The 25,360-nt window shown below is 44.7% G+C and overlaps 1 protein-coding gene and 1 long non-coding RNA gene across 7 annotated transcripts in view; both read left to right on the forward strand.

The window, feature by feature from the left end:
- The window catches only part of MSRA (methionine sulfoxide reductase A), a 369,259-nt gene that overhangs the window by 258,311 nt on the left and 85,588 nt on the right, over positions 1–25,360 (forward strand). For all 4 annotated transcript variants that reach the window (XM_033176846.1, XM_033176847.1, XM_033176850.1 and 1 more), the window contains one exon: positions 2,771–2,877. In XM_033176846.1, the coding sequence (XP_033032737.1) occupies positions 2,771–2,877 (107 nt within the window). The remainder of the gene's footprint in view (positions 1–2,770; positions 2,878–25,360) is intronic.
- Positions 18,367–23,637, forward strand: LOC117063238. 3 transcript variants are annotated; one of them, XR_004428828.1, is made up of 4 exons: positions 18,367–19,023; positions 19,181–19,266; positions 20,285–20,416; positions 23,560–23,637. It is a non-coding gene; the product is annotated as an uncharacterized LOC117063238 (long non-coding RNA). The 3 variants fall into 3 exon arrangements; XR_004428829.1 differs by lacking the exon at positions 23,560–23,637 and adding an exon at positions 20,719–23,001 and having other exon boundaries at positions 20,282–20,416; XR_004428827.1 differs by lacking the exon at positions 23,560–23,637 and adding an exon at positions 20,719–23,001.

Raw genomic sequence — 25,360 nt, forward strand, 5'->3', positions numbered from 1 at the left:
GGAGTCACTCTATTTTCAGCCAACATGGATAGTCCTGCTAATGAGATTGCTCCCGCGAAGCTTCCTAAGATAGAGATAGCGATTTCAGACCCTGAGGAGTCGGAGCTGACTTGTCCTGATGTTCACTATCAGCTGGTAACTCCTGCATATCAGTTCAACTCATAGCATGAACTTCCCTTTAAAGTTCTCATGTTCAGACACATTTCTCATGTCTCCAATCAGGACGGATAAAACAGGATTGGAACCCAAAGATGAGCTGAGGCTTAGGAGGCCCTCTAAGCAAAGGAGAAGTCATCATCTTATGCTTCATTATAGGTGGAGCATTTCTGTTTTCCACTGCTTCCTCCAGCTCTGCTGAGAGGGAGAGAAACCTCAGAGCAATCTCAGGGTTGCTTGTCCCTTTAAAATCTTCTTTGGAGAAACTGGATGGAGAAATCTCAAGCATTAGTAGATGCCAGGAGGTCAGTTCTCATCAAGAATGCCCCAAAGCCCAGTCCTCATTAATCAGTTTATAGAGTACTGTGGAAGAATTTTAAGCACAAGATGTTGTTTCTGAGCCAGTAATTCTCTTTCCACTCAACACTGAAAGCCCATTGCTTGCTTCCCTGGTCCATGAAGACAGCCAAATAGTGTCAATAATTTTTCCTCATAGTTTTTCAAAAGCCAAGTGGAGGGCACAGTGAACTTTGCAACACTTGTTGCATCTGTGGGAAAGGGGGCTCTGGGTCATTGGTTGGTGATTATGCTCACTCAGGGTTCCAGAGAATTCTGTAGCTCCTGGGAGTCTGATCTTTCCACACATCTCTGGTCCCCAACATGACTTGTCAAGATACCTGTGTGGTTACACGCCCAACCCACCAGCTTCAGGACCCACCAGGCCCCTTGTCAGACCCTGTCCTGCCTCTTCACAGTCCTCAGAACATTCCAAGCTTGTTCTTATTTCTGGGCCTTGGGCTGGGATGCCCTCTCCCCAGCAGGTACTCCACATCCAAAAGCGCTTTGTTCCATTGTCCTCGATTATTTTGCTGTAACTTCTCATGCATCCATTTTGGAAGGAGCAAGGGCTTTGGTGTCAGGGTGATCAAAGTTTAAATTGCAGGATGGCCATCTACCTGCTGTGTGACCTCAGGTGGGTCACTGAATGTCTCTGATCCATCATTTCCTTTTTGTCCAAGAGTGTTAAGAATATCTTCTCCACGGGGCACATGTGAGGATGAAACAAGGAATGATGGCAAAGACCTCGCACAGGGAAGTACAGTGTCAGGCTCGTGACTACTCTTCCCCTCCCTCCCTCGTCCTGGTTATTCCTTGAGACCAGGGATTATGACCTAATTCTTCTGTAGCCTCCAGAGTGTGGAGGCTACAGTCGGCACACATGAATTCTTTCTGCTGGAGAGAACATATTTATGTGCAGAAAAAGGAAGGACATATAGGGTTATTCTACCATTCATTAATATTTTTCTGTCCTATCTCAAAATATAATTTTGGTTAATCTTGCCCTCTGGAAAACAGCATTATAAAGCCTGTTTAGATCGATTTATGACAGTCAGATATTTCATTTGTTTTGTGATTCAATGAGTAGACAAGCAAGGCCACTTGTATTCCCAGTCGTTCCTGGGTGTTGGTTCTTTCTTCTGGGTTTTCAATCTATCGAACGTCCAGTCATCTTTCCCAGTGAAGCATCTTTCTCATCTGGGCTTCAGGCTTGAGGGTAACATGCTCATCCTCTTGAGAAGCTGGCATCAGGGCTTTGACACGGATGCTGCCTGGGTTGCAGCTGCTTTTGCAAGCAGTACCAGTTCCAAGTCCCTGAAGGCACCACGTTGCTCCGCAATCCTTACCTTTGTTCTACCTTCACCCTTGGCGCCCACCTGCTGGCAAGACAAGTCGCTTCCTGGATACAGCCTTTGAGACATGGGCCTTTCCCCACTGATCCCACGAACTTACTCCCTTTCTGAACCCCTGCATTTTTTTAGCCTTCACAGATATTCCTGTAATCCCTCTAATACTTGCTTATGCCTGCTGGTCTCTGTTTTCCCTGAGTATATTAGAAATGTGACTAGCTGGAACATGCTACAGGGTCCAATGCCTGAATCCCAGTGCCTGCTTCATTTTCACAACAACATGGTGGCATAGAGGGGATCTGTAGCAACCCTGTGGCTGTTTCACTCTGGGGCACTGTCACACTCAGATAGAAACTGACCGTCATCCACCCTTCAGCTGCTGAGACAGGCAGAAAATGCTCTTTGCTGACTTTAAGTTGCGGACTAGATGGGTAGATGACATTAGTCGTAGATGCAGGACTCCTGCTGCGTGCCAAGCACTGTGCCAGGAATTTACACAGACGTTGTCTCATTTCCTCATCCACCAAGGGAGGGATGATGAAACCTTCCACACAGGTGTCTCCTTAGGACCCAAGGAAATAATATGTATCATAGTGCGTTACATGTGACAATTGGAGTAGATCGTTGTTTAAATATTTCACGTAAGAGTATGTATTCATAGAACATCTAGTGTGATCCAAGACCTGTGATAAATCTACCTGAGTTCAAACGTATTTGTTGTAATTAAAACAGGCAAATCCAAACAGATACATTTCCTGCTTGTTTAAAGAAAATGCTGCAAACAAAAAATTAAAACAAGCACTTAGCAGGACATCAGGCACAGGGACCATATGAAAAGTGTTAAAATGCCTCGGCATTGTGCCCAGTTTGATGCTGGCGCTGTTGCCTGGCGACCAGGTAACCCTCTCTGTCTTCCGCTTTCCCAGGTATGCGCCAGGGGAACGACCATGGCACTCAGTACCGCTCGGCCATCTACCCGACTTCCGCCAAGCAAATGGAGGCGGCCCTGAGCTCCAAAGAGGACTACCAAAAGGTAGGGGTTGCTGGGCTCCTGGCCCCTGGCTTGAGCTACCATGACTAGGGCCAGGTTGTGATTTTAGAGGGGAGTCTGCTGCTTTTCAACTGGAATTGTGTTTTATTTGTGCATCTCTTAGAAATTTATGTCAGCCTCTAGGAGTGGAGCCATTGTGTCCAATACATGTGCTAAATGAGGTTTTAAGAGTAGGCCTGGGCCAGGGCCAGTGGCTTATGCCTGTAATCCCAGTACTTTGGGAGGCCGAAGCAGAAGGATGCTTGAGGCCAGGAGTTCGAGACCAGCCTGGGCAACATGAAGAAACTCCATCAATACAAAAAAATATAAAAATAACCTAGGCATGGTGGCCTGCACCTATAGTCCCAGCTACCTGGGAGGCTGAGGTGGGAGGATCATTTGAGCCTGGGAGGTCAAGGCTGCAGTGACCTCTGATTGCACCACTGCACTTCAGCCTGGGTGACAGAGCAAGACCCTATCTCAATGTAAAAAAGTAAAGAGTGGGCCCTTATGTGTTTGTCTTTAGAATCACTCATCTAGATGAAGATATAGCCTGTTAAAATAAGTATTTTTCCTCCTCTCTTTGTTTCTGTCTCTGTCTGAAACTCCCTCTTTTTTTCTTCCCTCTGTATTAGTTTTACAGGGCTGTTGTAACAAACAATCACAGCTTGGTTTGTTTAAACAGCAGATATTTATTTTCTCACAGTTCTGGAGGCTGGAAGTCCAAGATCAAGGTGTCAGCAGGGCTGGTTGCTTCTGAGTGCTGTGAGGGAAGGATCTGTTCCAGGCCTCTCTCACTGGCTTCTAGATGGCTGTCTTCTCCATGTTTATATTCACATCACCCTAGTTTTGTGTGTGTGTGTTTCTGTGTCCAAACTTGTTTTTACACAGTCTGTAGAGTCATATTGGCTTAGTGCTAACCCTCATGACCTCATTTAACTTAATTATCTCTGTAAAGACCCAGTTTCCAAGGAAGGTCACAATCCGAGGTTTTAGGACTCCAGCTTATCTTTTGGAGGGAGACATGATTCAACCTGTAACGCTTTCTCTCTCTGTCATAACAGTAAATTGAATTACAATAAAAGTAGTTCTGAGAAATATACACATGATATCACAAAACAATTATTTTCACGATTGTATACCATTTTTTAAAATCCTTCAATAGAGATTTAGTTGTTTTAAAAACAACTTGAGTTGCTTTAGTTTTTAGAACTTTGTGATAGTACTTAGATTTTATTTATCATTATATTTTCTGATGTGGATTTGCATTTGACAGTAGAGCTAGAAGCTACTATAAAGCTAATCTATGTTAGAATTATGTAAAAAGTCAGGTACGCAACAGCCCCCAGGAATGAGTGGGCTATCCCCTTATCCTGCATGGTGACAGAGAGATTGCAGAGACGAGGAGGCTGTTAACTAGAGTGTCCACTGATGAGCAAGTAGTAGGATGGGTGACTCATGGTCAGTTCGACTGTGATGAGCAGAGTCTGTCAAAGGCCTGAGGGAGGCGCTGAAAGAGCCCATTCCTTCCTCAGTCCCTCCCACATCCCTCCCAGGCTGTGATGTCTGCTTGGCTGGTCATGGTAGGCAGCCTGTGGGATGGCCCCCAGTGCTCTCTGTCCATGTGTAATTCATCTTCTTGAATATGGGCTGCATTTAGCAACTCACTTCTAATGAATGACAGCAGTGATGGGAGTGATGGGAGCACTCTGAGACTAGGTCATTAAAAGATTGTGGCTCCTATTGTGAAAGCTCTCTCTTACTGTCTGAGAGATGGTAGGGGAAGCCAGCTTCCATGTCATGAAGCAGCCCTGTGCAAAGGCTTACGTGACAAGGACAAAAGGCTGCCAAGAACCACATGAGTGAGCTTTGAAGACCCTCAACCCCAGTCGAGCCTTCAGATGAGACTGCAGCTCTGCCTGACAGTTTGATTACAGCCTCATGAAGGACCTCGAGCCAAAGGCACCCAGCCAAGCTGTGCCACAGAAGCTGTGAGATAATAAATGTATATATTTTGAAGGTGCTAAGTTTTAGAGTAATTTAAGTATACTTATATTTCCATTCTAAAAACCTTTTACCTATATATTCTTTCTCTTATCCCTTTTTCATAATTGCTTTTCTAACAGTGGTGGGCTAACCTGGCATTTATGGTGGTGGTTACACATGTAGGCTCTACCATCAAATTTTCTCAATTCACATGTCATCGGTGCAATTTATTATCAAGTACCTGCCACTTAGAAAGCCATATGTTCTATTTGACTCAAGCAGACCTATGAGGATACGGGAGACCCCATTATCTATCCCCATTTTCCAGATGCTCAAAGACAGACAGCAATGACCTTAGAATAACTGAAGTTAAAGAGAAGTAAGACTGGATGCAGGGAGCTGAGTTGGGCAGCTATTATAGGATTACAGTCCAGAAATGGTGGAAGCTTTGTCTAGGATGGTGGAAGTATGGGTGGGAGGGAGGGATATTTAGGAAGTACAAAGACTAGAACTTGGAACTTCACTGGAAGTGGGGAGTCAATAAGAGGGACAAGTCCAGGTCCAGGTCGTGGCTGCTGATTCTCACCAGGTTTCTGGCTGGTGATTTTCTGTACAAAAAGCAGAGGCAGATTTGTGGGGAAGGTGAAGTAAGTTGTGAAAGTGCAGAGTTTAAGATACCCAAGACATGGGCATCCAAGGGACTGTCGGGAGGAGCCATGGGCTGTTTCCGCCTTGCAGGGAGGATTGTTGGGACTGCTGACTGGGCAAATGCATGTGAAACACTGGGCCTAGCACACAGTAAATACCTCATAAACAGGAACCCTTATTATTATTGGGAGTTACCAACTTATATTTGGTAAATGAAACCCCAGTTGCTGATAAGATCACTTGGGAAAAGTAATGAGATAAAAGCAAAAGAAGCAGGGTGCAGTGACTCACGCCTGTAATCCCAGCACTTTGGGAGGCTGAAGCGGGTGGATCATGAGGTCAGGAGTTCGAGACCAACCTGACTAACATGGTGAAACCTCGTCTCTACTAAAAATACAAAAATTAGCCAGGCATGGTGACATGTACCTGTAATCCCAGCTACTCAGGAGGCTGAGGCAGGATAAACTGCTGAACCCAGGAAGCAGAGGTTGCAGTGAGCCAAGATTACACCTGGGCAACAGAGCGAGACTCCATTTAAAAAAACAAAAAACAAAAAGGCAGAAGAGAGGGCTTAGTACTCGAGGAACTAATTCCTCCACTTGAGTGGCAGGAGGGGAAATGTCCAACCAGGCAGGACCCTACACTGGGCACCACAGGAACCAACCCCAACCAAGATCTTAAAAAGTGGTTCAATTGTTTCATCCCACTGTATTTAGTTATAAAAGCGGTGTTTATAATTAGTACTAAAAGTCACATATGATAATGCCATCTATAAATTGCCTAATGCAATGATTTGTAGTCCTCTAGGATACCAACAGTAATACCAAGAGACTCTGGAAGCATATTAACTGCCCTCTAGAATACTGGAAATCTGATGATATCCTGGTGTTTGCAATGAAGATTTTCAGTTCAAGGCCAGTGCCTTCCATGTGATGGTGAAGAGGCTTAACACCGAATTTTCCAGTTTCTATCCCAATATAGTTTCTACCCTCCGTTTTGAAGGGAACCCAAGTTGATTTTAGATAAGTGATATCCATAGGAGGTAAAATTTAGGTATTATATAATTCATTAATGAGCTTCTATAATCATCCTTTCATTATTTTTGTAGTTTTTGGAAAGGTTAATCTCGTAGGCAGTTGTATTGACCAGATATTTTCTGGGTGTTCTGAACCTAAGCATATGGGAATTAAATACGTGTGTGTGTGTGTGTCTGTGTGTCTGCGTGTCTGCGTGTCTGCTTGGCTTTTAAAAGTAGGGTCTATTTTTTAAATAAAGATCAGGGACTCCTGTGCCTTTAGCGTCCGGATAGCCACTGCTGCTCAAATTACCGCATATAAACTGCTTAATCACCAACTCAGGGGACAAACGCTGTCACATCTCTTTTATGGTTCTGCATAAATAAAATTGACCCTAGATTCCACTGGGAGATGAGTTGAAAGTTCAGTGTTTTCATACCAGCTAATTGACTAAACCCCAGAGTGGTGACTAGACCAGTGCTTCCTTCCAATACCACTCTCCTTTCCGCCATGATGCTCTGGTCTCTTTTGCACTGTCCAGTGGAGGGCCTCTGGCTGTTGAGCACTTGAAATAGTGACTCACTGGCTCAGTTCCTCAGTGGCTAGTGCGACTGAGGAACTGAATCTTTTAATTAATTTAAATTTATATTTAAATGGCCACATGTGGCTGGTGGCTACCATATTAGAGAGCATAGCAGTTCATTAAGGGGTGAGCCTGTGCGTGTGTGCATGCATCCCCATGTGCATTGTAGAGGGGTGGGGCACGTCAGTCTGGATCCCTGGCCCTCTACTCTCACTATGGCTTATCTCAAGAGCACGGGACGGCCATGGAACATGGGATGGCCATGGAACATGGGACTTCCTGCCCATCAGAGTGCTGCACTGGGAACTGCCTGGAGACCACAGCATGAGGGTCAAGTTGTTTTCCTTTTCAGGAACCAAAGTGTCTCTTTGTGTACCCCAACCTGGTGAGCACTAGGGCTAACTGGACACCTGTGCCCAGGTGACCACTGTGATTTTTAGTTTAGCTTAGCTTAACTTAGCCTGGGTCCCCCAGAAAGCAGAGCCCAAGCCAGAGGCTTGTGTGTAAGGACTCACTGAGGTGTGTGGTTCCAGGGAGCAGGAGTAAGGGGCAGAGAGACTGGGGAGGAAAGTTATACAAGTTAGCCCCTGCCACTGGTAACTGGTTGTTTGAACGTTATGAAATGACTAGGCATTCAGGGGAAGATAAGGAAGCATGTTTCCATTGAATGCTATCACTCATAGTTTCATTCTGCACTTCTGGGCTGCACATGTGTGAGCTCAGGGTACTGTGTACCAGGGCAGGAGGCAAGAGACGAGGCACATGGCATTGAGTGTAAGATTGGGCAATGCAGGTGCACAAAAGCTGCACATAGTGAATGGGGTCCTTGCAGAACTGGGTACTGCGGCTGGCCTAGCAAGAGGCAGATGAGGCCACAGGGATCTAAAGTAATGCATTAGTGTCCTCCGGGTCCGCTGTCTCCAAAGGGTCCTTCTCACCCCAATCCAGGGAAGCCAGCTGACTGCAATGGCTCAGGAATGATTTGTCACGATAGAGTGACTTTCTGGCACCTCTGATAGAGGTGAGAAAGAAAAACACAGTTCAATTTTAGCAGAGTGCATTCTGCTACAGTCATATGGTGATATAATATGTACTTTCATATAGGTTATTTACCATAATTATATATAGTATGTATATCTGTATAATCTATAGCTATATAATAATAATAGTAATACTATTAGAACAGCAACAACAGTACCAACAGAGTACTTACTAAATGCTAATCAACCACTGTTTTAAGTCATATATAGATGAATGAAGTCATGCATAGATCTTAGATGTTTATCTGTATACGTATATATGTTTAGCTGTAGATGTGTATCTGTGTCTTTATATAAAGTTAAATGCATTCATGTATTTATGAGACTCTTTTAAGTTTTGAAACTTGAATGAATTTCTGACTGTTCATTCAGTTGATATAACTGATAATACAAACACACATTACAAAATCAACAATTTGCAATGCCTGTGAGAGGTGATGTTGTTAGCTTTGATACTATAAAGAGGTTGATCTATGCTTTAGCCTTTACCTTAAAAAGTTATCTGGTTTCTAATACATTCACAAAATGGGGAAAATTGCCAATCTAACCAATTGCTTTATCCACTGATGGAAGGAGGAGGAGGAAGCTGAAGAGGTGGCAACTGGACTGGGCTTTCCTGTGTTTTATATCTAGGGTAGCCTTGAACAAACTCCTGAAACCACAGAGGTGTTTAAGGTAGGGAAGGTCATTTCTTAACACTACTGGATTAGGGTCTAGATCTCTGTACTCTCATCAGAAACATTTAGTTTGATTTCTAAAAGTGGGGAAATTCTGTACATGACTCATTCTGTTCATTTTATATACACTGCTTTCCTCTTCAGAAGGCTTGATGTTTCTGGCCCCCATCACTACATTCGGGACATTTGTCTTCTTTGAGCCCTGATGGGGCCCCTACCACTAACTGTAATGTTGGCTTAGGTGACTACTTTAATAGTCTTCTTCACTAGCCTGCCCCCAGTGACCCCCTAGTAACCAGCTTCTTCAGCAACTTCTTTATATGTGAAGTTTGGAGTGACAGTATTGCTTACCACAGAGCAGCCATTTGAACATAAAATTAGCTGATTTGATCACAGGGACCAATTGTTGAGCTAATTAGATGTGCAGTACTGCTGAGGAGCCAGAAACCAAAAGTGATTTTCCATTGAAACTGTGGTTTTCTGCAAAGTTGGCTGGGTTGTGGATACCAGCCTCACCAGCAACTGTTAGAGTTTTGGCTGGAGAAGTTTGCTAATTTCTAATCAGATTAAAAGAGTCAGGAAAGACTTAAGGAGGAGGACAGAGTCTTAAGGAGTGAAACTTGAACTTCACGCTGGGTTTGCAGACCTTGAAAATGCTGGATTCTGCTTACAGAATTTGACAGCTGCTTCATGTCTTTGGCGAGCTGAAGACTTTGCATAAAATGTAGAGGGGTGTTTTTGCCTTCAAGGAGAAGACTTCATAATCTTTTCTTAGCCTCATTAAAAAAAAAAAAATTTTCCTCAAACCTTTGGTGGAATTATTTGCTTATAGCACTAATTGCAAGACATCATCTAACGTATTATTGTTTTTGGATTATCGAATATAGATAATTTACCTCCCAACCGAACCCATCACAAGAAACATTTCCCAGTATCCTAAACTGAATGTGGCCTCCAGTAGAGTGAGGGTGGTTCACATGTGATTCTTTCATCTTGAGAATGTGACTCCAGCTCATTGCGGAATTAAATCTTTTCCCACTGAGCGATTATGTTTCTTGGAATGTGAAAGACAGCAAATCTAAAGAGCATTCTCCTGGCCATATGACCTGGCTCCTTCTCCCAGCTCCTCTTCTCCCAGCTCCTCTTCTCCCAGCTCCTTCTCCCAGCGACTCCTCCCAGCTCCTTCTCTTCTCCCAGCTCCTTCTCCCAGTGACTCCTCCCAGCTCCTTCTCTTCTCCCAGCTCCTCTTCTCCCAGCTCCTTCTCCCAGCGACTCCTCCCAGCTCCTTCTCTTCTCCCAGCTCCTTCTCCCAGTGACTCCTCCCAGCTCCTTCTCTTCTCCCAGCTCCTTCTCCCAGCTCTTCAAGTTTTGTGAACAGTAAGCACAATGCTTTCTCTGGGTATTTCTCTCATGAAAAAGAGAAGAAAACCTTTTTCCCTTGCATATATTTTACAATATATTAAGTTGTAATAAGAATAAAATGTTTCTGGAGTCAATGTGAAATTATCCACTGTGTTTCAAATATAAAACAGTGTTTTAAAGGCTGTTTCTATCTGTCTCTCAATGTTTGTCCACCCATCCATCCATCCACCCACCTGTCCCTATCATCAATATATAGCTACAATCTTTAAATACTTGCCATAATTTTATCTTAAACTTCAACCAGCTAGCAATTTATTATCTATCATCTCTGTATTTGTTGATAGTTAATACAGGGTCATTTAAAAGAAAAGTTCCCAAAGTGAAAGGTAAAAAACAGTATGCATGTAATGAATGGACTCCAGCTAGCATTTTTTTTTTTTTTTTTTTTTTTTGAGACGGAGTCTCGTTCTGTCGCCCGGGCTGGAGTGCAGTGGCGGGATCTCAGCTCACTGCAAGCTCTGCCTCCCGGGTTCACGCCATTCTCCTGCCTGAGCCTCCAGAGTAGCTGGGACTACAGGCGCCCGCCACCTCGCCCGGCTAGATTTTTGTATTTTTTAGTAGAGACGGGGTTTCACTGTGTTAGCCAGGGTGGTCTCGATCTCCTGACCTCATGATCCACCCGTCTCGGCCTCCCAAAGTGCTGGGATTACAGGCTTGAGCCACCGTGCCCGGCCCCAGCTAGCATTTTTTAGAATAAAGGTTTAGTTTTGATTATTTAATTTTCTTCCCACTTAGATTGCAGCCAGATATTTGGTGACTCCCTGTGCTCTTCAGTTAAGCCCTGACAAATTGTGGTTTCACTGGTGTGTGTGTTTTGTTGCGGGGAGTAAGACAGTGTCATTGCCAAATAACCTACTTGGCCGGGGGGCGATGGCTCACGCCTATAATCCCAGCACTTTGGGAGGCCGAGGTGGGCGGATCACAAGGTCAAGAGATCAAGACCATCCTGGCTAACATGGTGAAACCCCGTCTCTACTAAAAATACAAAAATTAGCCGGATGTGGTGGTGGGTGTCTGCAGTCCCAGCTACTCGGGAGGCTGAGGCAGGAGAATGGCGTGAACCCAGGAGGCAGAGCTTGCAGTGAGCCGAGATCGCGCCACTGCACTCCAGCCTGGGCGAGACTCCATCTCAACAGTAACAACAAGAACAACAAAAAAACCTACTCACCTGTGCTACCAATGCAGTCATTGCTGCTTTTCTTTAGCAGAGTTTGAATACCATCTCTGTGGTTGGTTGTTGGGTTTTTTTTTTTTTTCAGTGTCATTGATGCTCTGAGTGTTAATGACACTCAAATTTAGGGTCTAAAACTACCCTCTGGACTCCAGATCCCCATAGCGAACTGTCTACTTGTTATCTCCACTTATTTGTCAACGTAATATTTCCTAAAATGAAGGTTTGATTCTTGCCATCCACTGTAAACAAGCCCCTGGCTTCCTCCTCCCTCCCCACTCATTGACCATCTTCCCCATCGGGTCATCATTTAACTTGCCTAACTAAGCAAGATCCTCAGAAGTCATCCCTGCCTCATTCCTTTCCCTCGCCTTTTCCCTCCAGTGAATCAGATGAACAGATTCTACCTCCAAAAGACATCCCCACTGTGTCTGCTTCTTTCATTTTCTCTCATGTTCACTCTCATGATTTAAGCCACCATTATCTGTTCCTGGACCACTGAACTTCTTACCTCTCCATGATTACAACCACCCACACAGGCAGCAGAGTGATCTTCCTCAGTGTTACTCAGGCCATTTCCCTTGCCTGTGTCAGCATCTTCCATGGGATCCCTACTGTATTCGGAATGAAATCTGAACTCCTTCGCACGGTCTCCCAGGTCCTTCAAACTCATGTTGCCGTCTTCCCATGAGGCATCTGTAACTTCTCATCAGAGAGCCTAATTATCACAGTATATCTAAGGTGTAACCTATAATTCTTAAAGTTCAGAACCTTTGAATAAGTCTCAAGAATTTCTTAGAGAACTGGGGACTCAGGACGAGAACCACAGGGACTCAGGAAATCTTACTGTTGTGCAGTGAACATCATAAAAGAATGGTTTTATATTTCTTTGTATTTCAAAGTTGATCCCTGCGTGGACTCACTATTGCCACACACAGACCAAATTCAGAGGCTGTGGACTTGCTGCCTGGTTGAGGTTATGCTGTATATTAAGAGGAAGGATTAACCATCATGTTCTTGACCCTGAAGCCTATCCTGCAAACTCTCTTGATGCCAAAGTTGCTATTATGATCATACAACAGTATCTGGTAGGATTGTCAGTGGGTGGTACATGAAACTGCCTTCCTCTCACTACTTTGACAAATCTCTGACTTTTTGTCCCTGTTTTAATATCCTATAGCTACCATGACAAATGACCACAAACCAAATGGCTTAAAACAACAAGGATTTATTCTCTCATGGTTCTAGAGGGCAGAAGCCCAAAGTCAGTTTCCCTGGACCCAAATAAGGGTACCAGCTGGGCTCTGCTCCCCCAGGCCTCCAGGGAAGGATCCCTGCCTGCATCTTCCAGCTTCTGGTGGTGCCACCATCCATGGCCTGTGGCTGCATCACTGAAGTCTCTGCCTGTGTGGCCACCTGCTTCATCCTCTTCTGTGCATCTGACCTCGTCCTGCATCTCTCTCATAGGGACACTTACAGTTGCATTTAGGGTCCACCCAAATAATCCAGAATAATCCCCCATCTCACGATCCTTATTTAATCACATCTGTGAAATCTCTGCCATATAAAATAACATTCACAGGTTTTAGGGGATTGGAACATGGACATTTTGGGGGAGACCATTTTTCAGATGACCACAGGCCCCATAAACCGGTCTCCAACCTGTCAGTGTCATGTGTCCACGCCAAAAGGGGAGACTGAAATTAGGGGTTCTTCCCCGGGCTGCTTAAGAGAAGTGGGCCTTGTTCAGTAGGTGGGAGCCCATCTGGCTTCCCTGAACTCCAGAACACACTCAAGTTTTCCAGCGAGGATGGGATTTGATTTCCTCTCTTGGGGCGTCTTTATATACTTTTGAAGAGAGGTGAAAATTTGCAAAAGTTTATCCCCTTTCATACATCTCTACTTTAAAAAACACCCAACTTTACTGCTGTACTACTTCTAAAATAAAGTGGCATATCAAAAATAACAATAGAAAAAAATAAATCCTAAGAGTTAGAAGGATATTTGGGAGAAGAAAAAACTGCGTGTGTGTGTGTGTGTGTGTGTGAGATCAAAATGCATTTGAATGTTTTGCAAGAGTGGTCTAGCACTTCCTTAGTCACTTACTCTCTTTGAGCCCTGACTTAATTTCTTTGATACCAATTTTTAAATGATCTAAGTGTGGATAACAAAATTTCCCAATAGGTTCATTATAAGAATTAAATGTGATATACACACACACAAGCTGGCATGCAGTAGTGACCCAATATACATTATTGAAGCTGAGCCCTTTCAGTTTTATGATCCAGAAAATAGTTTTAATTATACCAACCCAAATGAGAGAAATTAAATATACTCAATGAATATTTAGCCATGCTATAACCATCATAATGTAACTGAACCTGATAATTCCCCAGCAAGAGGTACATATAGATCCTTTATGTTTTCTTTTCAACATCCATAGGCTGACAATGCCTTTTTCTCCTTATTCTCCCCCCATGTTCCTCAGTAAATTAATTGCCTTATCAAATATTAATTATATACAGATTCATTGCCAGGCTTGCATTACAGTTGCTTTAAACAAAGCTGTCTTGAGGCAAGGTCTTTGAAGTTTGTGGTAATAAACCATCCCACATACAGTCACAGCAGCTCACATGTGACAAACACTCTTTTCTATGGAGAATTTCCTAGGAACTCTTCTCCCATTTTCTGCATTAAGGAAACTTGTAGGGGGCTTCCATTCAGCTGTGTGTCCCTAGTGCCTGGTGCTGTGCTTGGCACCTAGTGATTGTCAACAAATATCTGTTGACCTGAACTGAAGTGATGTAGCATATAAAGAAGACCATTTTGTTGCCCCTTGTTATGGACTGAATATCTGTGTCCCCCCAGATTCCTGTGTTGAAGCTTTTATCCCCCAGTGTGATGGTGTTTGGACATGGGGCCTTTGGGAGGTGATCAGGGTTAGATGAGGTCCTGAACGGGAGCTCCCATGATGGGACGACTGTCCTTATATGAAGAGGCACCAGCGAGCAGGCTCTTGAGTCCTCTCTTGCTGTGTGTCTTACTGCACACAGAAGTCATGTGAGCGCAAATAGAACTACCCGTAAGCCGTGAGAAGAGGTCTTGGAATAAAACTACCTTCCCAGCACCTTGATCTTGGATTTCCCAGCCCCCAGAACCGTAAGAAATAGAAGCCCGTTATTGAAGCCACCTAGTCTGTGCTATTTTGTTACAGCATCCCAAGCTGACAAGCAAGCCCTGTTTTGTGTGCTGTATTCCATGGAGGGGTGGGAAGAGGCACTGGCTTGGAGGAGAACACCTGACTGGAGCCCTGGTTCTGCCTCTAGTGACCGTGGCCTTGGACAGATCCCCGTGGCCCTACTTCTTCTTTTGTAAAATGGAGAAAATAAGAACAGTGGAATGTTATACAGTTTTTCACTGCTTTCTCCTGTATTTTGCTGGGTAAACTTCACAGTCACACACAGGCTAGGGCAGGATCTGTTCTCTGACTGGCCTATGAGGAAACTGAAGCTCAGAGGTGTTCATTCACATTTCCAACATGACCCCCATAGTAAATGTAGAGAGCTAGAGTCATTTGACTCTGAATTCCATAAGCTTTTCACCCATGCTGTGTGGAGATACATGCTAATCTGTCAGGCATTTTATGAATACAGTCATCCTTTGGTATCCAACGGGGATTGCTTCCAGGACCCCCTGCAGATAGAAAATCCGATGATGTTTAATCCCTTATATAACATGACATTTACATATAACCTACGCACAACCTCTCATGTACTTTAAATAATCTGTAGATTACTTATACCTAATACAATGCAAATGCTATTAATATATAAAAATAGTTATGCTGTATTCTCAAAATTTGTATTGTTGTATTTGTTTATTGATATATTTGTAGTAATTTTGATCTGTGGTTGGATGAATCCATGGATGCAGAATGCAAGGATATGGAGGGCCGACTGTATCAGGGTTTAATGGGTGACTGCAGAGGTAAGGCTGTCTACAGTGACTTCATCCTGCCTTTCCAGGGGTCCTCAAATTTCCAACCATAGTTACAATATAGGATCAGCGAATCTTCCTTTTTCTCATGAATTGAGAAAATGTCATGGTTATCACTGTCTTTGTTCCCAGGGAAATGGGTAAGTTGCCTGCTAGAAGCATCCCTTCTCGGTCTATTGTATTCTCTATGCTGCAATGTTTAAAACCCATCTGAGTACCAAAAGATTCTTGTTTTCACCAACACTGAAAAATCATTTATTTGCATTGGAAGACCCTGAATAGACACGGGTAAATGTCAGTTGATATTTTATGGTTTGGGGATTACATAGTTCTTCTTCGTCTTTAAAATTTTGTTTTATTTGTGCTGTTGTTTAAAGCATGAAGTTATGATTTAAAATGCCCTTGGAAAAACCCTGAATAATTCATTGACTTACCTTAGTCAAAAAGAAAAATTGCCCCTCCCCACTATATGCCTATCAATAAGGATAAAATTCCTCTTGGTCCCTTTCTGTAGCTTTGAGGTTAAAATTACGGGTGTTATTATGAACTCTAAATAAGAACTTGTGAAATAAATATTTTAAAAGTGCCCATTTCTGGGAGGCAGGCACGCATATTTCTGTGTATACAGCCATGTAGACGGCTAGATCTTAGGCGTAATGGTTTAGTTGAATGTGGGTGATTATTTTCATTTCCACTTATTACTGTGTGCTAGACTCCCTGTGTATGAGTACAGATTGCCCTTTCTTGCACTGTATTTAGAAATCTCTGTATTACCCTTGGGCATTTGTTCATTAATAGGGGGTGGGGAAAGGAAAAGCTTGTAATAATGGGCTTTACATATTAAACTGTGTGCATCCACATTCGGGCCAAATGGAAAATCTGGTTTGTATGACTGCCCTCTGCTGGCTGTAGGCCTTTGCTGCAGTGGTGGGATGTGAGTCCCTGGGTGGAGCCGTACAGATGCCGGCATCAGTCTTTTATTCACCTGCACTGAGTTCCATCCAAGTGCATCAGAAGCAGCCTAGGGATCCTACCTACTGCCCAGGTTGATGATGGAAGAAAGCATTCTTGTGAGGACCAAGGAGACGTTTTCATTTTAGTAGAAATACGGTAGAAGTATAGACACAAAATAATCCTGGCCAACCTAGGGTGACGTTTGAATGAATGAATTCAGATTTCTCCACGGGCCACACTCTTACTCATCTTTCAGTGGGAACAGGGGAATCTCTAGTGGCCCCCGTATGTGATGTCCGGACGCCTTGTGGAATGCAAGATGATTTTATGGTGTATCCAGATGAATCTTTTAAATCTCAATTATGTGTTTATAATATATATTAAGAAAACTGCAGTGAATGTTTGAAGCCCGCAATTTCATGAAGGTGATGGCTGAGGTGAAGAGCAGGAAATGGTACCTAAACACACAGCTGCCTTCCTTGCAGGGATGCCTCTTCTGCAAGTCTTTGGACGGAGAAAAACCACAGGGAGGTCTCCCATGACTTGGGCAGCAGTGGCTTTGTACTTGCTTTGTGTATGACCTTGCGTTGTTGACCTCTCTAAGCCTGGGTTTTCTTCTTTGTTAAACAGGATAATAGTGGCTACTTCTTAGGCAGTTATAAGGCTGACATGGTGTATATGTAAAGTGTCTGTCACAGAACAGGGGCCTGGGCAATGCCAGATTCTTCTTTTTCAGCTCTCCACCCCCCAGGACACTTCTCAGAGCCCGCCCCCCTCCATGTTCGCATCATGCTTGGCTTGCAGCTCGATTCCTCTGACCCTTATGAGAGTTTACACGTTTCGTCTCCCTCCGATGCTGAGTGGGACCCTCCCTTGCTTTGCATCTCTGGCAACATTCCATGAGCACTTCACACAAGGCAGGCACTCTGTGAATGTCAGGTGAATTAAACCCAAGTGCAAAATACTTGGAAGCAGCCTTTTCCCATTCTCCAACACATTTCAAGAATCTCACCTATCAGATTAGGACAGGGCCTGTATGTTTTTCTCCCCCTACCAGCCATTCGTGTGGTCTGGTAACAGCAACAGCATTAAGTGCCCGTCCATTGGGTGCAAGCAGGGAAGAAAAAAGGCTCCAGCGCCTACTGTCTGCCTTCTTGCCTGCGTTAATATCACCTCTTATCTTACCAACTAACATATGGGGGGGGGGGGTGTGTATACACACACACACATATTCGTTAATTTCCATGGAAGAGAAAGGGATGGCAGCAGAAACATTTTAAACACAGCATTTCAGCTAGGGTAGGGTCTATTTTGAAGACAACAAAAGGGCCTTTGTTGTTCTGGCAGGTAGATGGATAAGCCTGGCCCTGGTTCAGCCTCTATAAAGCGGCTCCGGAGTGATAGGATCAGAGAAACTACCAGGAGGAGGAGGGGGCGCAGGGGCCCTTTTATTTCTGCGGCGCCACGAGGGAAGCGGGGTTTGCCGTTTCCTACAGGGGCAGTGCGTTTGCCTTTCAAATGCCGGTCGATTGTGTCGCAGCCCCGCGTGGTCCCGAGCTCCCCGGCCTGCTCCTGCACGGCCGCGGGACGCCCGCTTGCATTTCCGCCACAGAGGCAATGTTCATTTAAGGCTTCCAGAGATCAGAGCTTTCATGTTTGCCACGAAAGCCAGAGAACCCGGAGCACCTCGGGAGCGGAGATGAAAGGCCATTTGTGTTTGTGCATGTGCATTTAGCGCTTAAAGGGCAGGAAAAAGAAAGAAAATAGATGGTCCCGCTTTGCACTTACTTCAAAATGTGCCTTACTCCCTCTGGTGGGACCATTTAACTCTAGCGCGCCGCCCCTCCCCCGTGCTCGCCGCCCCCGGCCGCCCCCAGCCTCAGCCCACGTGATGGCTGTTCAGGCCCCGCCGAGCCATCTTCCCGTTGCCATGGCAGCCGGCGCGGCGAGCCCGCCCATTGGCTGCAAGCGAGGAGGAAGAAAAGGCCCCAGTGTCCTAGGTCTAGTGCCCTGCGCCCCGTCCCCGTGCAGGCAGAGGCCTGGGCATGGTGCGTTGCAGGGCGGGCCGGGGCGCAGGGACCACCCCCCCGCACTGCGCGCCCCACCCAGCTGCCCAGAAACGGTCAGGGTCAATGTCATCAGCTTCTCTCTGGAGTGGGAAGCAGGTGAAGGACAAAAGCAAGGCTCAAAAAAGAAAGTGAGCCACCTTTTCCTTCACCCTGAACACCTCCCAGCTCTGTTTTCTTTGTAGTGTTTGGATTTGAAATCCGGCCTTTTGACCCTTTCTACTCACAGACACTGCATGTGAGGCCTGAGCCTGAGTTTAGTTGTCAGATTCCATTTACCTTGGCCATGCCCCGTGGCTCCAAAGCCGCGAGGACAGCACTCCATTGTGACGTCTACACCGGAGCCTGATTGCTTTGAAAAATCATCTTCCTCTTGCTGGGTTCACTGCTGAACTCGGGAGGCTATTGGAATCACCATCTGGCCTCAGAGCTGCGGGTGACTCTTGTCCTGACCCCATGGCCTAGTGAACTGATGACCCCAGCACCTGATCTTGCACCTGGCCAAACAAGTGTGGAGAAGTCTTGGCGGGGAACTGCAGCTACCTGCCTCGGGCTCTCTTCGGCTGGGGACTTGGGTTCCCTGCTGATGAGTGAGAGAGCCAGCCACAGCCTCCAATCCCCAGAGCTAGGGCACACACTGGGATTTGGCTGTGGATGGTCACCTGCCTCCCCCAGCATAGGACCAGTCAGCAGACTTGGGAGTGCAGAAAGAACTTTCACAAACATTCTCTCGTCTGCTTCTCATAGGGAGCTTGTGAGGCTGTCACTCTAATCCCTCTCCAGGAGAAGCAACTGGTAACTTGAGACCACATGGTACTACATGGGGGAGCCTGGTATGCACCCTCCCGCTCCCTGCCTCCAAGCTCTGTGCCTGCTCATTCCATTCTGTCACTGGGCCAGGTAGATTCCCTCTGGACATGTCACACCCTCACAGATTTATAGATAGGGAATGGGCTCTAGGAGGAAGATCACTCCTTCCTTTCTCCTCATTCCTTATCTTGCCAATATTACATTAAAAGAATGTGTCACCAGTGTTTAATTTCTCAAGATCAGGGGCTAATGGTTGAGGAACTTTTGTGGTTCCTTCTGGTGGCAGAAACACATTTGCAAACACAAAATCTTTTAGTAAAATAGCAAGATTTAGTAGGAAAGAAAAATAGTGTGAGAAAAAAAAGGACCTGATTTGAGGGATATTATTATGCCAGAGACACTTGGTTGACTTAAACACTAATATATGATTTTTACACATATTCACACAAGGGGTGCTGTGTGGTTTCAGGAATCCACAGAGCCTAACACCCGAGCACTTGTGATAGAAGAAAATTTTTAATCCTTTTTTTTTTTTTTTTCATTTTCATTTGTGTTTGGCTTCTTTACAAAGTCATCAGTGAAAATTGCTGTATGGTTATTTTTCCCTCGTGTTACAGACCAAACTCAGTGTCTGATGTAGAGTGGAATAAGTGAGGAAAAGAGACAGTATTGGGCAAACCAGTGAAATTATGGTCTTGTTTACATGAGTAGCCCTTACTGGGATTCAGCTTTTTGTTGCTGTGTGTAGCCTTTTGATGTTGATCCCAGAGTTGTAACTTACATGATAAATTACAAGTCTGTATTTATTCATACATTAGAGAGAGGTTATTTTTTACCATTGTTTGTGTGTATACACATTTGCTTGAAATCAGTGGATTTCTAGGCCAGATTTAGGCAATTGAACAACCTTTATAAGCAGTTAATTGTCTAGATCCAACGTTTGTTGCAAACACAGTCTGGAGCAAAATGGGAATTAACATCTTTACAAAGACAGGCGTAGAAATTCTAATCCAGTGCATTGTTTCCTTTCTCTGGTAGCAGGGCTAAGTCCTACCTGGCTGCAAGGCTGCTATTCACCAGTGTAGCCCAGAAAACAATGGTAAAGGTAAGACCAGCTAATCCAAGCCTTGTAAATGGTACAGGTTTCGCAATTCACATCACCTGTCTGCAAAGGTAAACTCACAAACCCCTCGTGAGGTGTGTGCACAGTCAAATGGGATCACATTGCTAGGCCAGCAGCTGTATAAGTCTATGTCACTTTTAAGAGGTATCCAAAAAGACTGTGTGCTACTAGGCTACAGAGAGCAGCATTAAGTCTGATATACATCGATCCATGTTCAAGCAGATTCCTCTCTGCCTCTGGAAGTTGGTTAATTTTTCTGGTTCTGATATTGAATATTGTTGCACTTTCCTTGATAGGGTCATCCAGTGAATGGTTTTTCCTCTTGAACCTCATACTCCCCCTCTCTCAGCAGTCAGTGCGTCCCTGGTCTTCCTCAGCCATGCCGGGGCTCACTGCAACCTCCTCTGCTCAACTCACCTGGGTGCAGCCATCTTCAAGAAAACGTTATTAAAGCATTATTAGTATGCAGCAAGGTGCCTTCTTTCTGCTAAATTAGTTTGTAAAGTGGTCTTCACAAACGCACACATTCTTTGTTATGACAGCAGGGGCTTCGTGTTTCTGATGCAAGACTAGGAAGACTTGGAAGTAGGGAGGTAAACTGGGTGGCCCAGGAAAGCAGGGGTTAGGGGAGTTGATAGAAGATACGAGAAATGAACCTAAGGGATGATCAAAGAGCAGCCGAAGAAAAAAATATCCTTAGGTGGGAGAAAAAGGCAAATAGGACGTGTGAGGAATTAGGCAGGAGTAGGAAAGAAAACTGTGAACCACTGTATGCACACCTGTGTGAAAGAGGAACCTAGAAAAGTGGGCCCCGAGAAAGCAATACTAGCAGAAAGCGAAAGGTGCTCTAGAATCATTGTGTTCTTCGTGTGGAGTGAAATAAGGCACGCACAGAAAGACAAATACCGCGTGATCTCACTTATATGTGGAATCTGAAGAAGTTGAAATCCTAAAGCAGGGAATAGAAAGGCCAGAGGCCAGGGTGGAGTGGGGAAGGGAGGAGGAGTTGTTGGTCAAAGGATGCAGAGTTTCAGATCCACAGGAGGAATAGGGTTTGAGATCTATTGCACAGCAGGGTGACTGTAGTCAATAATGTAGTGTATATTTCAGAATAACTAAGAGCGCATTTAACATGTCTCACCATAAAAAACGACAGGTAAGTGAGGGGATGGATGTGCTAACTGGCTTGATTTGATTATTCTACATTGTATTCATATATTAAAACATCACATTGCGCCCCATAAAGGTATACAGTTATGATTTGTCAATCAAAAATAATAAGAAATTTAAAGAAGAATTGTATAGAAAAACTGTTTTAGGATTGAGAAAATGCTGTGAAGAAGTCACAGAGAAATTCTCCAAGAAGTGCCACCTGTGTACTGAAAGCCCTTTTAATGGACTTTTGTGGTGCTTTGGTGATGCGTACAACTTTGAACAAATAATTTCCTGACCTGCTAAATCGAGCTAGCATCCCTTGCCCTGATCACTGTCTTTGGGGGTTTTTGTGAGGCACTAGGGAGCTGATGTGCAGGCAAAGATTATAATCCAGAAGATGCTCTACAAATGTAAGTAAGGTTTTGGCAGAATTGGGTTGTGGGGTGCAAGTGCCAGGCAAGTTTCCAGTCCTTGCCAAACTGCATTTTCTAACTGATGAAATATCTGGCATTTTATTCTTTTCCATTTTTTAATTCACTGGGTTTGTTCCCTTATTCTTATGAACTGAGATACCTTGATTGCAGAGATAAGTTGAGAGTGGCTGACCGATGAAAATTTTCATTGATCTTCTCTCTGGCCCCTGCCTTTCCCAGCCCCTTGGCTTTGGAATGAAAACTGTTAAGTCCGGGACACCCACCGAGTGGTGGTGTTAGAGCTGCAGTTTGTAAAACTCTTCCATTACCATCTCTTTATTTGAGCATGGAGACAGGCCCTTTCTGTAACTTTTCTGGCTAAATAACTTCTTCAGAAGGCAACTCATTTTTGAAATTAGACTGGACTTTGTTTCATGAGTTTACAAAACTTATGATTCAGGTCCACATTGCCTACTTTTAAATTGGGTCTCTTTAGATGTCAGCATGTACAACACAAGAACAATGAGTTCAGTGTCTGTCCTGTTCTTCATGGTCAGGATTTTTGTGTTTGTTTTATCCCCTGTAAACCAAGACATTTTCAATACAGGCTGTCTGACGACTAACAAGAGGGATCATAGGGACCCTATAGTCTGCCCTTCTAGGCTGTTCTCAGGCCCTATCCCACCCAGGCCTCTGTTCTCCATCTTCTTAAAATCTTCATCGATCCCCAAGTCAGCTGCCCTGGCTGGCTTGTGTGTGTCTGCGATGATAGAGCTATCAGCACTGCCATTTCCTGGCCCGTGTGGGCCCACGTGAGAATATGGGTGGCCAATAATGCTGTCACAGCCTGGGAAAGAGACAGCAAAGGGGAAGAGGCAGCCACTTGAGAGCCAGAGCCACCCATTCCCAGCAGAGCTCGGAGACCACAGTGCCACTCCTGCCCATTCCCAGCAGAGCTTGGTGCCATTCTCAGATCTCCCAAACTGACCCCAGGTGTCCATACTTTTATGGATTAATACCACCAGGGTGTTGAGCTAGATTTTGACAATCAAAAAAAAAAAAAAAAATGTGTATCCCAATTCCACGTACAGTGACAAGCCTATGAGCCATCAGATTAGGAATTACTATCTATCTGTCTGAGACAAAGTTTCACTCTGTCACCCAGGCTGGAGTGCAGTGGCCTGATCTTGGCTCACTGCAGCCTCCGCCTCCCAGGTTCAAGTGATTTTCATCCCTCAGCCTCCCGAGTCGCTGGGATTACAGGTATGTGCCACCACGCCCAGCTAATTTTTGTATTTTTTGGTAGAGAGAGGGGTTCGCCATGTTGGCCGGGATTGTTTTGAACTCCTGGCTTCAAGTGATCCGCCTGCCTCAGCCTCCCAAAGTGCTGGGATTACAGGCGTGAGCCACTGTGTCCTGCCAGATGGGAAGTGATTATACCCACTTTATAAAGTGGTGAGAATGGCATGTTTTGATTCAATTCAAAAGGTATTTACCAAGTACCTCCATATTCAAGGGAGGGATGTGGAAGCAGCCTATATACAGAATTAAAACCTGCAAAGGCATCAGCAAAGGGCGTCTCGCATCAGCTTCTCTGAGCACTTGGTCCCTACTTGTCTTCACAGAAAGAACAATTCTTATGTGGGAATCAAAATGCTATTTCTTTGAGAAAAAAGATGGCCCTGATAAGAAAGACAACAAACACGTTGATGCGGAAACAGCCTCCAACATGAAGTAAGATTTCCAACTGATCAGATCCTTAATTTAGATGCTAAGCAAGAGGTCGTCTATTTGTAGGGCTCTGTGGATTCTAGAGCCCCACCCGGACCTACTGAATTAGGGTCCTTAGGGGTGGGGCCAGGAAATGTGAACTGTTTAAAACTCCTGTATTAGGCAGTTCTTGCATTGCCATAAATACCTGAGACTGAGTAATTTATAAAGAAAAGAGGTTTAATTGGCTCATGATCCTGCAGGCTTTACAGGAAGCAGGGTGCTGGCATCTGCTCAGCTTCTTGGTAGACCTCAGGAAGCTTCTGATCATGGAGGAAGGTGAAGGGGGAACAGGCACATCACATGGTGAGAGCAGGAGCAAGGGAGAGAGAGCTGGGGGAAGGTGCCGTACATTTTGAAAGACCAGATCTCCTGTGCACTCAGAGTGAAAGCCAACTTATCACCAAAGAATGGCCCAAGCCATTCATGAAGGATCTGCCTTCATGATCCAAACACCTTCCACTAGGCCCCACCTCCTGGACTGGAGATTACATTTCAATATGAGATTTGGGTAGGGACATACATTTAAACCATATCAACTCAATCTAAATGATTTTCATACAGAGCTGGGCTTGGACATCTCAAGGTAGTAGACTAGTACTTAGTCTTGGGCATCAGACAGACTTCGGTACCTGTTTGAGCCTGGATAAGTAACTTACCCTCTCAGTCTGTTTCCTAATCTATAAAGTGGATCTAATCATATGAACCTCAGAGGTTGATGGTGTGACGTGAGTGAGATGACATGTGTCAAGCTCCCGACTTGCAGTGTTCTATCTGCCGCTCTATCTGCAATGGGCATGAATGGGCAGATGACTTGCCCAAGGGATGTGAACATTAAACAGTCAGCTGTTGATGAGGAAGGCATGGCTCAGGACAGTGCCAGCTAAGATACATTTAGAACTCTGTTTTCCATCAATACATTTCCTCACGTGACATTAGCTATGCCTCTTGGGTGGTGGGCTTCCAGCCCAAGGTTAGGGGCTTTGGGGAAGCTTAACAGTGAGGTCCTTATCTAGGAGTGTTTTGCCACTGCCATCTAAGCTGTGTGTGTCAGCTGGGTTCAAGGAATTAAAAATGTCTGATTAGTAATCAGCTGTGCAAAAGCAACACTTTTCATTCTTAAGTTCTGTTCTCCAGTGTATTGAGATTTTTCAGCTCTTTTGTTTCCATGGGTCTCGCAGGCATGGCCTTGAGCAGCAGTTCTCAGACTTTTTGGCCTCAGGACCTCTTTGCACTCAAAAATTATAAGGACCCCAACAAACTTTTGTTGGATATTTACCAGATTAAAAATTAAAACTGAGAAATTAAAAAAACCCAAGCACACATTCATTCCTTCATCCTTCAGAGTGATGATGTCATCACACTCCGTATAGCTTCCAGAAAACTTGACCTGCACTCATGAGAGAATAAGAGTGAACAGGGAAATACATCTTAGCATGACGATAAGAATAATTTTGACCTTGTGGATCCTGGAAAAGATTCTGGAGGTCCCCGGGGCCTCTGAGCCATAGAGACCTGCTGATCTTGATTGCGCAGGTTACCCCACCCTGTTCGTCTGCCTCACAGAGAAGCACAGAAGTCAAAGCTGAGGCCATTGTTATCACTGAGCAGCACAGCTGGGGCAGGGTCTTAGGGAAGGCGTCTGAGCCCAGCCCA

The sequence above is a fragment of the Trachypithecus francoisi genome, unplaced genomic scaffold (genome assembly GCF_009764315.1).
Source record: "Trachypithecus francoisi isolate TF-2019V2 unplaced genomic scaffold, Tfra_2.0 Contig01554, whole genome shotgun sequence".
Classification (NCBI taxonomy): Eukaryota; Metazoa; Chordata; class Mammalia; order Primates; family Cercopithecidae; genus Trachypithecus; species Trachypithecus francoisi.